Source organism: Sciurus vulgaris, assembly GCF_902686455.1.
Source record: "Sciurus vulgaris genome assembly, chromosome: 7".
In the NCBI taxonomy this organism is placed as follows: Eukaryota; Metazoa; Chordata; class Mammalia; order Rodentia; family Sciuridae; genus Sciurus; species Sciurus vulgaris.
This window is the reverse complement of record NC_136467.1, coordinates 2,034,966-2,047,914: the sequence shown is the minus strand read 5'-3', so window position 1 is coordinate 2,047,914 and position 12,949 is coordinate 2,034,966. Positions and strand designations below refer to the sequence as shown.

Below are 12,949 nucleotides of genomic sequence, written 5' to 3'. Positions count from 1 at the left end.
TGTATCCTGTAGTTATCTGGAGATAGTTCAATATAAAGCACATTCGTTGAATTTTGTAGAAAATGCTTTTGTATTGAGGAAGTCAAACAGTTACAAGGGCATATAATTAATGCCCTTGGAGAGCATAGGGTTGGTAGGCCCTCCTAACCCCTGGGAGTGAGGCATGGGAGACCCCTGGCAGGGAGACCCTGGGGAGAGGAGCCTTAGTGTGTGAAGCCTCTTTTTTCTAAGGAGTATTGCTTGTCTTGCAAAAGTTTTAGGTAATGAACGAAAATCATCTTAAAAAGTATTCTCAGAGTGCTAGCATTTAAAGTGTTCATATGAGGTTCCAAAACTCATTCCACTGCTTCCTCCCTCCACCCTCTACTTGAAACTGGCCACACACCATCGTGGTTTAGCAGAAGCAGGAGGAACAGCCGTTGCTGTCCATTGTTTTGTGTACTAGCAGTGTGTGTGCAAGGGTATGCCGAGGATACAGCTTTGTTTAACATGTGCACATACAGCAGTCCCTTGTGTGCAGTTTTGCTTTCCAAGGTTTCAGTTACCCATGGTCAATCATGGTCCAGAAATATTAAATAGAAAATTCCAGAAATAAATAATTTACAAGATTTAAATAATTTTAATTAGTTAATTCAGTGAATAATCTTATATCTAGTCGCTGTATTCTACTTTAGTATTTGTCATCATTATCAATCTTTTGTGCCTGTTTACAAATTAAACTTGATTGTAGGTGTGCATAAAAGTACGTAGCATAGACAGGGTCCAGTACAGTCTTGTTTCATGTGCCCCACTCTTGAGGGGCTACGTATTTTGGAGGCACCAGAACTAGAAGAAAATAGTGTGTGCAGTACAGTGGTTGGTTCTGCCAGCCATTGTTTCCTCGTGGGAAACTGGAATGGGGATGCTGTGTTTGAAGTTAGAGTGCTTTTGTTACAGGCTAGGGATGTGGGATTTCAGTATGTGCTGAACACGGGCAAGAGAAGTGAATTGTGCATGGTTGGTCCATTTGTCTTGGAACTAGTAGTTCTGGTCAGCTTTATCGAAAGGAGGTTTGGGTTTCCTACCAGTTGATCACCAATCTCACGAGTTGGTGAGGCGTTGGCTCTCTAGTTGATTCTACAGTGTAGCATTTTTTTCGTTTGAGCATTGTGTTCTTTCTGATAAAATAATTTTGTTTGTTGTTATGATGAAATTGACCCTACGCAGTGTTTCCATTTCTGGTGATCACACTTCTCAGGGAGAGGTCTATGCAAAGGTAAATATATACCAGAAATGTGTGTTTCTGTTAGGAGGAATACCCTGTAAGGATTGCTGGTGATTTCTGTCTTCCTTTTTCTCTTCCCTTCAAATTAAATGACCTAGATTAGCATTGTGTGCTGTCTGTACTGATGGATTGATTATGGGGATTTATTACCTATTCTAAACAAATTTATTTCAAAAATACTCTGTCTGCAAGCAGGTCCTTCCTTTTGGCCTGGAGAACCTGCTACATGGCAATATTCATATCCTTTGTCCTTGGTAGTTTGTACAGCTGACAGTGACGTGGGAGGGAGATGTGCTTCTCCTCTCGAAGGCAGCCTTTGTCTTTAAAAATCATGGCTGACTTGGCTGCAGCATTATTAGGATAATAGCTCTGTCCTCAAGCCTTCATGGCTGTTTATTACAAATTTAAAATTTTGTTTTCCAGGGTTCTTAGCAGTTGAAAATGGACACCTCAGCTGGAGGACTCAGATCAGCTGTTGGGGTTCTGACTGAAATTTGCTGTATGATTACCTGCAGAGCATTGCCTTTTGCCTGGAGGGAAGACCTAGCATAAAGAATGAAAGAGGTTTTCTTGCCTCAGAATAGCCATGCTCCCCTGGGAGGGACTGCAAAGCAAGCCTTGTGACTGTTGGGCACTTATTTCTGTGTCATGCAGCGTGCTTATTGCTATATATGTTTTGTTTAATCCTCAAAACAAGCTTATTTTCATTTTATAATAGAGGGAATTCAAGTTCACAGCCTCATTAAGTCACTCAGTTAAAGACGTAGCCTGATGTGCTGACTATCCTGTCTCTGCCCTCTGCCCTCTCCCAGGTGTAATGGCATATGGGCCAGTGGTGCTGAAGCAGAGCCAGCCTGACCGCTACTCTACTTGAGCATGCATCCCTGATTTGCATGCCAGTGCAGTCCAGGAAGATGAGGGGCGCAGGTGGCTAATAGTGGGCCATTTGTTTCTTAAACTCCTTAAAGAAAAATAGCACCCCTTCCTGTGTGTGGCATGGAGCCTGTGGGAGCAGAGAGCAGTGCCAGAGTCCTGTCCTGGCTGCTCAGGCTGGCACATCCCAGCCTTGCTCCCAGCAGGCTGGGTGACTTAGCCCCTCTGGGCACTCTCTTCTTTCCCCCCTTATTTAGTGACGGTAATGATCATGCCCAGTTCCTTATTTGGGGGAATTAAGTATGAAACTCTTAGTACCTGACATGTAGTAAGTCTTTTTTGTATGTTAATAATTTTTTGTTAGTTTAGTCCCTACACCCAATTTTCAGGTTCAGGAACTTGATTTTTTTTCAGGTTTGATTAGATTGTGTGCACTTATATTAGCCAAACTTAGGAATTGCCAGATAATTGAACAGAATGTTAACCTATTAATTTATTGAGGGAATAGTCTGATCATAGACAAACTTAATGTTTTAGTCAGCTTTTTTTTCTGTGGCCCAAGATCTGACAAGAACAACATAGAGGGGAGGAAAGTCTATTTTAGCTCATGGTTTCAGAGGTTCAGTCCATGGTCATATAAACCAGTCATTTCTTGTATTATCTCACATATAAACCAGTCATTTCTTGTACTATTTCTTGTATTATCTTCTGGGGGACACCTCATATCTAAGCTGTAACAGCTACTTCTGTGTGATTCAAACTTACTATGTCGGGTGTACAAATGAAATCAAATGGAAGGTGATTTTCTTAGGATACATGGCTCACATTGTCAGGCCTTGAACATGGTCTCATCAGACCCCTGGGTAGTGCTCAGGCTTCTGTACAAGGGCTGTGGGTGGGGGCATCTGCGTCTCCCCACCCCTCGGACTGGCTGGGTTTCCCTACTCCTCCCAGCATGGTAGGTAAGGTTGGAAACTGAAGCATTAGGAAGGGGTTTCTATCTGCTATTTCCTTTTCACTTGACAGGGTCATGACCTGCCTGTGAGGAATGACGAGCAGTTAGGTAGACTTCTCCACCTTCAGTGTTTGTTATTATCCATTCATTTTGATCCTGCTGGTGCTGGTGGTGCCCCCCACCCCAAAGGCGATGTTGCTGTTCTGATTCTTTAGCTTCTTCTGGTTTGGGATCACGTGCTGACAGCTCCCAGGGAGGCTTGTGCCTTTGTGTTCCTTGGGGTTGCATTGCCGACGACGTGACGGCTCTGCCCACCTGTTGGCTGAGTGCCACGGGGCTGATGGGCCCTTTTGGTGTCACTTCTGTCAGGGCAAAGGCACCAACTGACCTTTGAGGCTTCAGGGTGGCAGCAGTAACAGTCTCACACTCTTGGGGTGGAAATATGGCTTCTATAGGAAAACTGGAACTTGGGTCTATGTAACTAAACATTATAGCAACTTTGGAGCTAGTGAAGGAGAGTGGAACCTGCAGTGGAAGGTGCTTGAATGGAAGAACTGGGCAGGCTGCATGGGAGTGTCTGCAAGGGCCTGGTGCAGTTTGGTGTTGAGCAGCTCAGCCCCACAGGTTGCAGTTGAGCTTCCTCCATGTGCTGTCACTGGGAGGGTCCAGGGTTGCCAGAGCAGCATGAGACTCTGAAGGGCTTACCAACTTGGCTTGCTTTGTTACTCCATCCAGACCAAAGAGGCGGTTGCTTCAAGCTCTGAGAGATCAGAGCAGGACTCCTACTACTGTAGCTCCCACCTGGCTAAGTGGGGAAGCTTTCTCAGGTCCACCCCTCGATGGGGACCCTGCCTCCCCCAAGCCCCTGGTTCACTGTGGTGCTGCACACATACTGTTCAGGCCACTTTCCCCCTGGCACCTGGAGAGTGGGGTGGGCATGGTGGAACAGGTCCAGGCTGAACAGACCCAGGGAACCTTTGAGTTGCAAGTCTTCTTTACTGTCTTGCTTCCTGATTGTATTTTCATATTGTTTATACAGTTGTAAACCCCACTTCCAGTAAGTACTTCCTAGTTCACAACTAATAGTGAAGAAAAGACCAGTGGACTGGGGAGAAGAGAGGCCCAGAGGGGCCTTGCTTTGGGCCGGGTCAGATAGACTTCTGAGAGAAGGGATGCTGCCTCGAGAGTACAGCCAAGGGCTGATGTGGCCCCGCTTGGGGTTGGTGGTTAAACAAATTTTGAGTTAGATTCTGGTTGGTTCTTGAGAAGGTAGATGTGGTGGATGAGAGGAGTCAGGGGTGAGCTGAGTCCCTCCTCCTGCTGGTCACTGTGGGAGTGGCCTGGCCTTGGAGGTACTCCTGGGAGGCCCCTCAGGAGTTGTGCTTCTGTGCTCAAGGGAGAAGCAGGAGAGGGCATGCCCTGTGCAGGCCTCAGCCAGGACTGTGCATGGAGCTGGGGTTCACGGTGGCTTTTCTCTAAAGTAAGCCTTTGAGAGGAGGATCAAGGTTGCTGGTTGTCTAGGGTGAGTAGTTATGTTGGGAATTGGGTGCACTCGTACTCCTGGAAAGGTGAGAGTTTCATTTATCCCCAGAGGTGGCCATACCATGGCTGACATGTCAGAAGCTCAGAGCTGGAGGGACCCCAGGGGCAGCACAGGCTGGACTTCAGAGACAGTGGCTCTGGGTTGTGATTCCAGGTCTGCCACACCTTCTCAAGCAGAGGCGAACCCGAGGGTTGAAGTAGGCTCCCCAGTGCCTGTGGTGTAGAGACGCAGACAGGGCACACCCCCTGTGCCTGCACTGGGGAGGACCGTGTGAAGCTGGCTGCCGCCTTCTGTCTCTTCACATCCCTTGTTGGCCACTGGACAGTGAGGCAGAGAACCTTGAACAACTTGTCCAGTGTCACATAGTTAAACTCGAAGACTAAAATTCTATCTGAATTTGTGTCCCAAATGTTTAGGTAAAGAACCATTTTTAGAAAGTGATGACTAGCCTTTTTCACTTATTATGCATAATTATCAAAAGTGAATCTCTTCAAAGTGTTTTGTTTTTTTTTTTCAAAAATGTATCATTTTGTTTTAGGATCTGGAGTTCCATGGTGTGATGAGATTTTATTTTCAAGATAAAGCTGCTGGAAACTTTGCCACAAAATGCATCCGTGTCTCTAGCACTGCTACCACCCAAGATGTGATTGAAACTCTGGCAGAGAAATTCCGCCCCGACATGCGCATGCTGTCGTCTCCCAAGTATTCACTGTATGAAGTGCACGTCAGCGGAGGTCAGTGTTCGCAGAGCGTCTGCGGGAACGTATCCCTGACCTGGAGTGCACAGCCTGCCCTGTGCATTTCAGTCACCATCGCCCTCTGCCTCTTTTTGCATGGGCGGGCGTGATGGGCGGGTTGGCAACAGGTTCTTATGTCTGGGAAGTGCTCGTGTAAGTGCCCAGCATGCGTGTTCATTGGAGAAGAATGAGCATTTCAGTTTTACACATGCTTGCTTCTCTGGAGGAAGGGGCATGACACCTGACGGCTCTCGCAGTGCGGCAGTCTGGTGTCACATGCATGGTGACTGATGGCTGCCATGTGCCTTTGGAGGGCACGCCTGGTGTACAGGTGTGCTGCTGTAACTAGGTGTGGTGTAAGTTGTGGGTCTGCATTGTGAGCTGCAGGCTTTTGTTCCTAGGCAGTGTTGAGCATCTTGAGGGAATCCCCTGATGTAGCTGTCGTCCTCCTGGGCTGAACCTTGGAAACCATCTTCTATCCTCTAGGGTCATGTACAGCTTACCTCTACTGTATGACAGCTCCAGCTGGATTGATTAAAGTTTATAAAATTTTTATAGGTGTTTTAAAAATGTCATATGACCTGTGGAAAAAGCGCAGGCTACAGTTAGTTCAGCAGATTAAAGTCTACATTTGGCACAACCCCTCTTTGAATTCCTTGTAAATTTTATCCACAAATCTTATTTGAACATCATCTATTTTTCTTCAGATATACAGCTTGCTTTGTACATTTGAAATTGGACTAAAATGTTTGTTATTGGGGGATTTCCAGGTGTAGGAAGTATAGGAGGTATAGGAGGTGGGCCACATTCATGAGTTTTTAAGGATTTGAGCATATTCCCTGTACAAATAATATCAAACTAAATTTGATGATAGAGAATATTTGCAAGTTGGGGTATTTTTCTTTTACCTTGGAACTGTTGTAAATAGGGTTCAAAGAAAAGTAGATACCTGACTTAAATTCTTTTTCTGTTCCTGCTGTCTGGTTATTTGGTCCTACCAGCTGAAGTCTCTGGAAGTGATATGAAAGACTGGTATTTGAGATCTAAAAACTTAATGGTATCAACTTCTTTCAAGGAACTTTTCTACTTTAAACTTTCTATGTAAGATGTTTTTAATCAGAATGTTAAAAAAATGCATATATATATTATATATATATATAATTTTTTTTTTTTTTTTTTTTTGGCATGGGATAAACAAAATAAGGCTGTTAAAAGGCAAGAGAAGTGCTCTCCCTAGACCTTGGGTGCCCTTGCCTGCTCTGCATGGAGCAAGCTGTTGCATCCAGGCCTCAGACTGGGAATCCAAGCACACAGGTTGTCAGGCTTCACTGAGTTCTTAGACTCTTAGTAATTTTTTAATGACCCCAAAGGAAATACACAGTACAGTTTATTAAGTAGTTAGATTCAGACAATTGATGCATATTTAATTAACAATCTGGTAGATGGTTGAAAAAATAGCACACATAAAACGAAAGGCTATTCACCTCATGCTTAGCACAACTGCTGCCGATGGGGAGTGCCTCCTGGGCCTCCCGAGCCCCTCAGACCCTGGCTCTCACTTCCTGTCCCTGTGGGTTTCAGACAGTACTCCCTGTGGCAGCGCCCAAGGTACTGACCAAAGTGATGCTACACAGTCGATGCAGACCTGGAACCAGGGCTTCCGTGGTGTCTGGCAGGTGCACCTGGGTTCCTTGAACCTTTCAGTACTCCCCAGTAGCCTGTGGTCATGGGGTGCCTTGTCGTGTCTGCCTGCCAGCCCTTGTGGGCTACCTCTGTGACCAGATCCTTGTGTCACCCACCAGGGAACCTCACTTCTATCCTTTTTATGAATAGGATTCCTCATATGAATTCAAGTGGAAACATGAAAGATTATGCTACTAAAAAAAAGCATGAAGCACTAAGGCAGAAGGACTTTCTAGTGACTGAAGTGCAGAGAGGCCCAGAGCATTTTAAGTTCACATTTAGCGATTCATCGCCATGCTTTAAGAATAGCCCACCTTTGTTTTGTTTTACTCTTATGATTTAGTTTTAATGTTAGTTCACTAAAGGTTACGCTGTGACAACATGAAGAATTTCAATCTAGTATAAATTTTGTAACCAGAACAATGGTAATTCTTGCTTATGGAAGAATTCAAATTTGATTCTTTATTTGTTTGTTTGTTTTTGGTACCAGGAATTGAACCTAGAGACATTTACCCATTGAATCATATCCTGAGCCATTTAATTTTTTATTTTGAGACAGGGCCTCATTAAGTTTCTGAGGCTGTCTTTGAACTGTGATCCTCCTGCCTCAGCCTCCTGAGCTGCTGGCATTACAGGTGTTTGCCACCACACCTGAACAAATTTATTAATTCTTTTACTAGTTTATTAAGCTGATTTTCATTTCTCATATTTTCAGCTGATTAATTCATAGTTTGAAATTTGTTTTTCCTGCATTCTGATAAACTGCATTACTGTTTGTCCATAGAATTTACTAAGAGCCTCTGAAAGTCTCTGTCTTTGAGCTCTTCCTGGCATGTGTGCCTCCTTTGTCACAGTGAGCCCTTGGCTGGCCTCACTGCCTGCCGTCTGGTCTCATGGTGGTGTGTCCTGAGTCAGTTGCCCGGGTCCTCTGTGTTGCCCTGTGAGAGCATCATCCCGTCATCATCTGTCACTGAGGTGCCATCCCTGGCTGGGGATGCTAGTGTCTGTGTAGAATCTGGGTTTGGGCATGGCTTTGGCAATGTTGATCATGACAGTTCTCACCCTGCTGGGGGCTGTGGTCATTCCATGGCTGGAGCTCTGCCCACCCTCTGCCTGTCTCTCTGACCTCCTCTGGAGCAGCACATAGCCTTGTTTCCCTTCAAGTCCTGGCTGGGCCTGTGCTCTAGGAGGCCTCTTCACTGGGTGACCCTGGTCCAGGGTGGCTTTGAATTGCCTCAGCTGGTGTGTTCACTGGTGTGTTGTTATATACAACGGAGCTTGTTACCCCGAGACACCTGATACCTGTAACAAGTCCCTTAAAGTAACTCCACTTCCATCTGAAAACATTGTACAGTGAACAATGGCAGAAGTTTGATAGAGACCTTGTTTGAGAAATGAAGTGAATCTCATGTTTAACAGAATTTAGTGTCACTTATAGGTCAGTTCACAAAACAAGCCTTAATTCTGGCTCTACTTCTTTACTTGCTGGAGCCTGGTCAGGAGGAGCAGTCCTGGCCCATCACGGAACCAGCACACGTACTGCTCTCAGCCCTCGGGGCCTGGACCTTTCTCCTGTCATGGCCCTTGCCAACCACTTCTTTAACTAAAGAGATATTCGCTGGCCAGTGGGCATCATCCATTCTCACTCTGTGTAGGATTTGCACCTACCTGACAGTAGCTGGGTGTGTGCACTGCCCATGTTCCTGGTGGTGGTGGTGACCAGCCTGCTGCGCAGTGGCAGGGCTGGTCACGGGAGGCTGCCCAAGGGAGAGGGAGTCTGTCCCCTGCTTCATCAGATGCTTTGGTTTTATGGTGAGTTTTCCCCTTTCCTCAGGCCTGAAAGTGCTGGGTCTGCTGTTCACAGGGGTTGTGAAGCACCAGGTTGGGAGGAATTTTGCGCGGTGCTTCTGCAGTAGGTGTTCCTGGAAGAGCGCTCGTTCTGCCAGGTGTTCACCAAGGCAGACTTCACAAGAAGGAGACGCTGGGCAGGTGTTCTAGGCCTGTTTAAGTGTGTAACAGTGGCCGCAAGGAAGTGAGCCGGAAAGCATGGTGAGCGTTCTCTCTGGGTGAGGATGCACCGAGGAGTGCTCTTAAAGGTGGACTGCCCTGCTCCTTAGTCTCCTCCTAGCCAAGTGGTGCCACACCTGTGTGTCCTTTGGTGCCTTCTCCCTGGAGCCTGCACCCCAATGTAGGCTTCGGAGAGTCCAGGCTGCGGGGGCACCTGGGAGTTGCTCTGTGGGGGCACAGTGCACCAGACACGCACTTCCAGTAACACAGAGAAAGGCATGCAGCTTTCTGGTGAAGGTGAACTGAGGGTCAGGTTGGCAAGTTTCAGAGGAAAGGATGGATGCAGAGGGTCACTGCAGTCGTCGCATCTAAGACGGACGGTGGGTATTGCTGTTCTTGTAGGCATAAAAGGGTGGTAAGAAAAGCCTCACAAGTCAGTGGAACTTCTATGTTGTTCTGACCTCATTTCCTTATTTTCTAGTTGCATGAGAGATGGTTTGACTTATGGAAATAAAGTTATAGTGAAGTTGTGTTTACTTTTGTCCTAGTTTATGTATGTTTCTCTTATTTTTCCCAATTACATCTAAACAAGGGGAATTGCCCGTCAGCCCTGGCACTGGACCATGGTAATGGGTGTCTAGTAGTGACAGGTGTCCAGTTAGTAAGCGCTGACTTGCCTTTCTGAGCAGCGCGTTTCAGTCTGCAGTGGGTCCTTGGAGGAATAAGATACTTTATGAGATCAAATCTTGTGACTTGGTCAGTTGTGCTGATGCCATGAAATAACCACGGCATTTTCTTTTTCCGTTTCATGTTCTGAAGAAGAAAGAAGATTGGACACTGATGAGAAGCCTCTAGTTGTGCAGTTGAACTGGAACAAAGACGACCGGGAAGGCAGATTCGTGCTCAAGAATGAGAACGACGCGGCCCCTGCCAAGGTGGCGCCCCTCGATGTCACACTGACCTGTCTGGGTGGCAGCGAACAGGGTGGAGTTTTGTTGCAGGAGCTCCTTCTGTTTGTCTTCTCGCCTCAAACGCCTTTACTGTCCTCCTAGAAAATAACGTAAAATAAGCCTGATGGTCTCTGCTTTATCCATTTCATCCAGTAGCTCCAGGTGCTGCTTCTCTTGGTTTGGAAGAGAAGTAAGCTTTTGTGACTGAGTTAGTGATCAAGTCATCACCTTCCGTTTGTTCCCTAGGCTGTAAAATCAAAATTGCTTTAATGAGACTCAGGAGGGAAGAGGAAGATGTGATAACCTATCTATAGTGAACTTTCAGACGCCACTGCATGAGGCACGTGATGACCTTTCCATAGTGTGCAAGCGAGTCAGGAATCGGCAACTCTTGGTGTGCTTTGATGGTGGAGGGATGAGTCTGAAACTGGGGTTTGCGATGAAACTAGATTTTTCACTTAGACTGGTAGGTGGGCTCTGCACAGGCTGCAGGCTCTGCAGCCAAGAAATGTGCTGCAGCTCTTAAAGGTGGGCTGCACCCCTCAGTGTTGGGGCAGACCCCAGCAGCTCACCACCAGTGTTTCTTTTTGGGTTCTTGTCTTGCAGATGAGAAACACGAAATCTGCAGATGAGGGTGAGTGAGTGTAAGAGCAGGATTTATTCAAGTGTGAATAGAAACAGAGCTGTTGCAGGGTGAAAGGGGACCCCACAGGGTTGTCACCTGAGCTTGCTAGTGCAGGGTTTATGTAGTGCTCGGGTCAGTGCTGTTGGTCCAGGTTTGTGCCCCTCAGGGTTTGGAAAAGTACCAGTGCTGTGGGGTCACCTGCCATCCCATTCAGGCCGGCTCCTTTCATTTTCCGCTGCTCGTGGGCAAGTGGGAGGTCGAGGTTGTTGGACGGTGGTTGGTGGTTCTGAGCTGTGGTGCTGTGGGTTTCTGCAGCAGCGTCTGCACCAGGCCCACGCTAGGCTGGGGCTGGGTGACAGGTCAGCACATCCTGGCTTACCTTGGCGCTGGCCAGCCGTACCTTGGCCTGTGCCAGTCATGCTCCACTGCCTCAGCAGGGATTGTTGGGCTGGCTCTGTGGCTGGTGGCCAGGGAGCCATGTGAGTTCTAAATCTTTCTTGGGTCATCTGGCATTTCTGTGGAATGCTAGAAATATTGATATAACTTTGAAAACGCTACATAATTCTGTGCTAAATCAGGTAGCATCTTGCCAAAAATTCAATATTAGCAAGGGTAGCAAAGGAAAAGATCAGAGGACTTTGAGGGGTATTCTGTCTGACCCCCAGGCACCGTCAGAGGCTGCCATTGCAGACCATCAGTGGCAGAACACTTTCCTTCTGTGTAGGCCAGTACTGCTTGCTGATCCTGACAGCTGTGCACCTGTTCTTGACTTCCCTGTGGCTGTGTGGAGTGACTTGCTGCATGTGAAGCCATGCTTACAAGGTTCGGGTCGGTTTCCGTGGTCCTGCTACTCACATTTCATTTCATTTTTGTATCATGGTATCAACTGGGGCTGTGCATTCTGTGCACTTTACTGTGGACCTTGTGCAAACTTATTAGGACCAGTGTGATGTAAAAAAATCTAGAATGGAAACAGGAACCTGAATATTCCTTACTACCTCATCTTATAAAGTAGAAGGTAGCTTTCTCTCTCAGCACTTTTCCTTTTTCTTCTTTTTTAAAATTCTCCACCTATTAAGTTTTCACATAAAAATAATATGGCTGTGTGGGAGGGCCTTTTTGTAGTTGAAATGTAGATTAAGACTGAGCAAACACAAACAAGGCCTGAAAGAGCAGCATTTTGCAGAAAGCTGGTAAGTAGGACCATGGTTCGTGAAAGCCACTCATTATAGCTACTTTTAACATTTCTTTTGAAGTTAAAGAAAAGTCCCTACTAAGCAGATGGTGGTTTAGATTCCTTATTTCCACATTTTTTATTAGGCTCCTTTTACTGAGGTTACTTTGGGCAACTTATTCGAGTTTTATTCATTAAAAGTCAGAGTTCACGAATCACACCCAGTGTTCTTATTAGCTTTGTGTGTTTGTTTACCTACTTGCTCATTTGGTTTGAAAGTGAGGTAAGTTTATGTACAGTGAAACATACAGACCTCAAGTGTGTAATTCACTTGGTTTTGAAAATTGCCCGTGTCACTTTAAGCTCACTCAGCTCTGTGTAACGTCCCCACAGCCCAGAGCTCACCTGTTCCCATAGCTCTAGTTTGAGATGCAGTGTGTGAAGGCCTTCCTCCACGGGGAAGGTCATGCGATTCCTGGGCAGTGGCTAACAGGTGACAATGTTACTTCTATCAGAAGGCTCAAAGTAATGGACCAGAAAAGCAGGAGAAAGAAGGTGTCATCCAGAACTTCAAGAGAACTCTCTCAAAGAAAGAGAAGAAGGAAAAAAAGAAGAGAGAGAAGGAGGCCTTGAGACAGACATCTGATAAGGAGGACGGACCTTCCCGAGGGGATGACAGGTGGGTTTGCTCTAAAAGTATTCCTGTGGCTTTGTACTGCAAGCAGATGTTAGAGCAGCAGGTTTTTAGCCTTCCTGGGGGACTATGGAAAGGATACAGATTGAACAACAAAGTTACAGAGTAAGTGGGTCTGAACCAAGCAAGGCCCCCTGCGGTCAGAAGCCTGCCTGCCTTCCGGCTCACCTGCAAGCCTGAGGTGCCTATTTGCTGAGTAGCCCTGCTGTCAGAGTCATCACCTGGAGTGAGACAGCATGGTTTCCTGCATGCCTGGGGACAGGATGCCTGATAGAAGGGGCAGGGCCGGGTTCCCCATCAGGGTCCAGAACATCAAGTCCCTCATTCCTGCTCTGTCACTGCAGCCTTGTGGTGGGTGCACTTTACCTGTCCCAAGGTATTTGAACTCCTGAGCTCAGAGTTGAGGGAGCAAGGGAAATACATGTGTTCTGTGAAACAGGAAGA

The 12,949-nt window shown here is 46.5% G+C and overlaps 1 protein-coding gene across 18 annotated transcripts in view; it reads left to right on the top strand.

Annotated features, from left to right (window-relative positions):
- AFDN (afadin, adherens junction formation factor) overlaps window positions 1–12,949 on the top strand; it is a 135,687-nt gene that overhangs the window by 29,295 nt on the left and 93,443 nt on the right. For 12 of the 18 annotated variants that reach the window (XM_079146172.1, XM_079146178.1, XM_079146173.1 and 9 more), the window contains exons 2-4: window positions 5,174–5,369; window positions 9,882–9,997; window positions 12,327–12,490. In XM_079146172.1, coding sequence (XP_079002298.1) covers window positions 5,174–5,369; window positions 9,882–9,997; window positions 12,327–12,490 — 476 coding nt within the window. The remainder of the gene's footprint in view (window positions 1–5,173; window positions 5,370–9,881; window positions 9,998–12,326; window positions 12,491–12,949) is intronic. The other 6 variants (XM_079146179.1, XM_079146186.1, XM_079146181.1 and 3 more) reach the window with 3 other exon arrangements.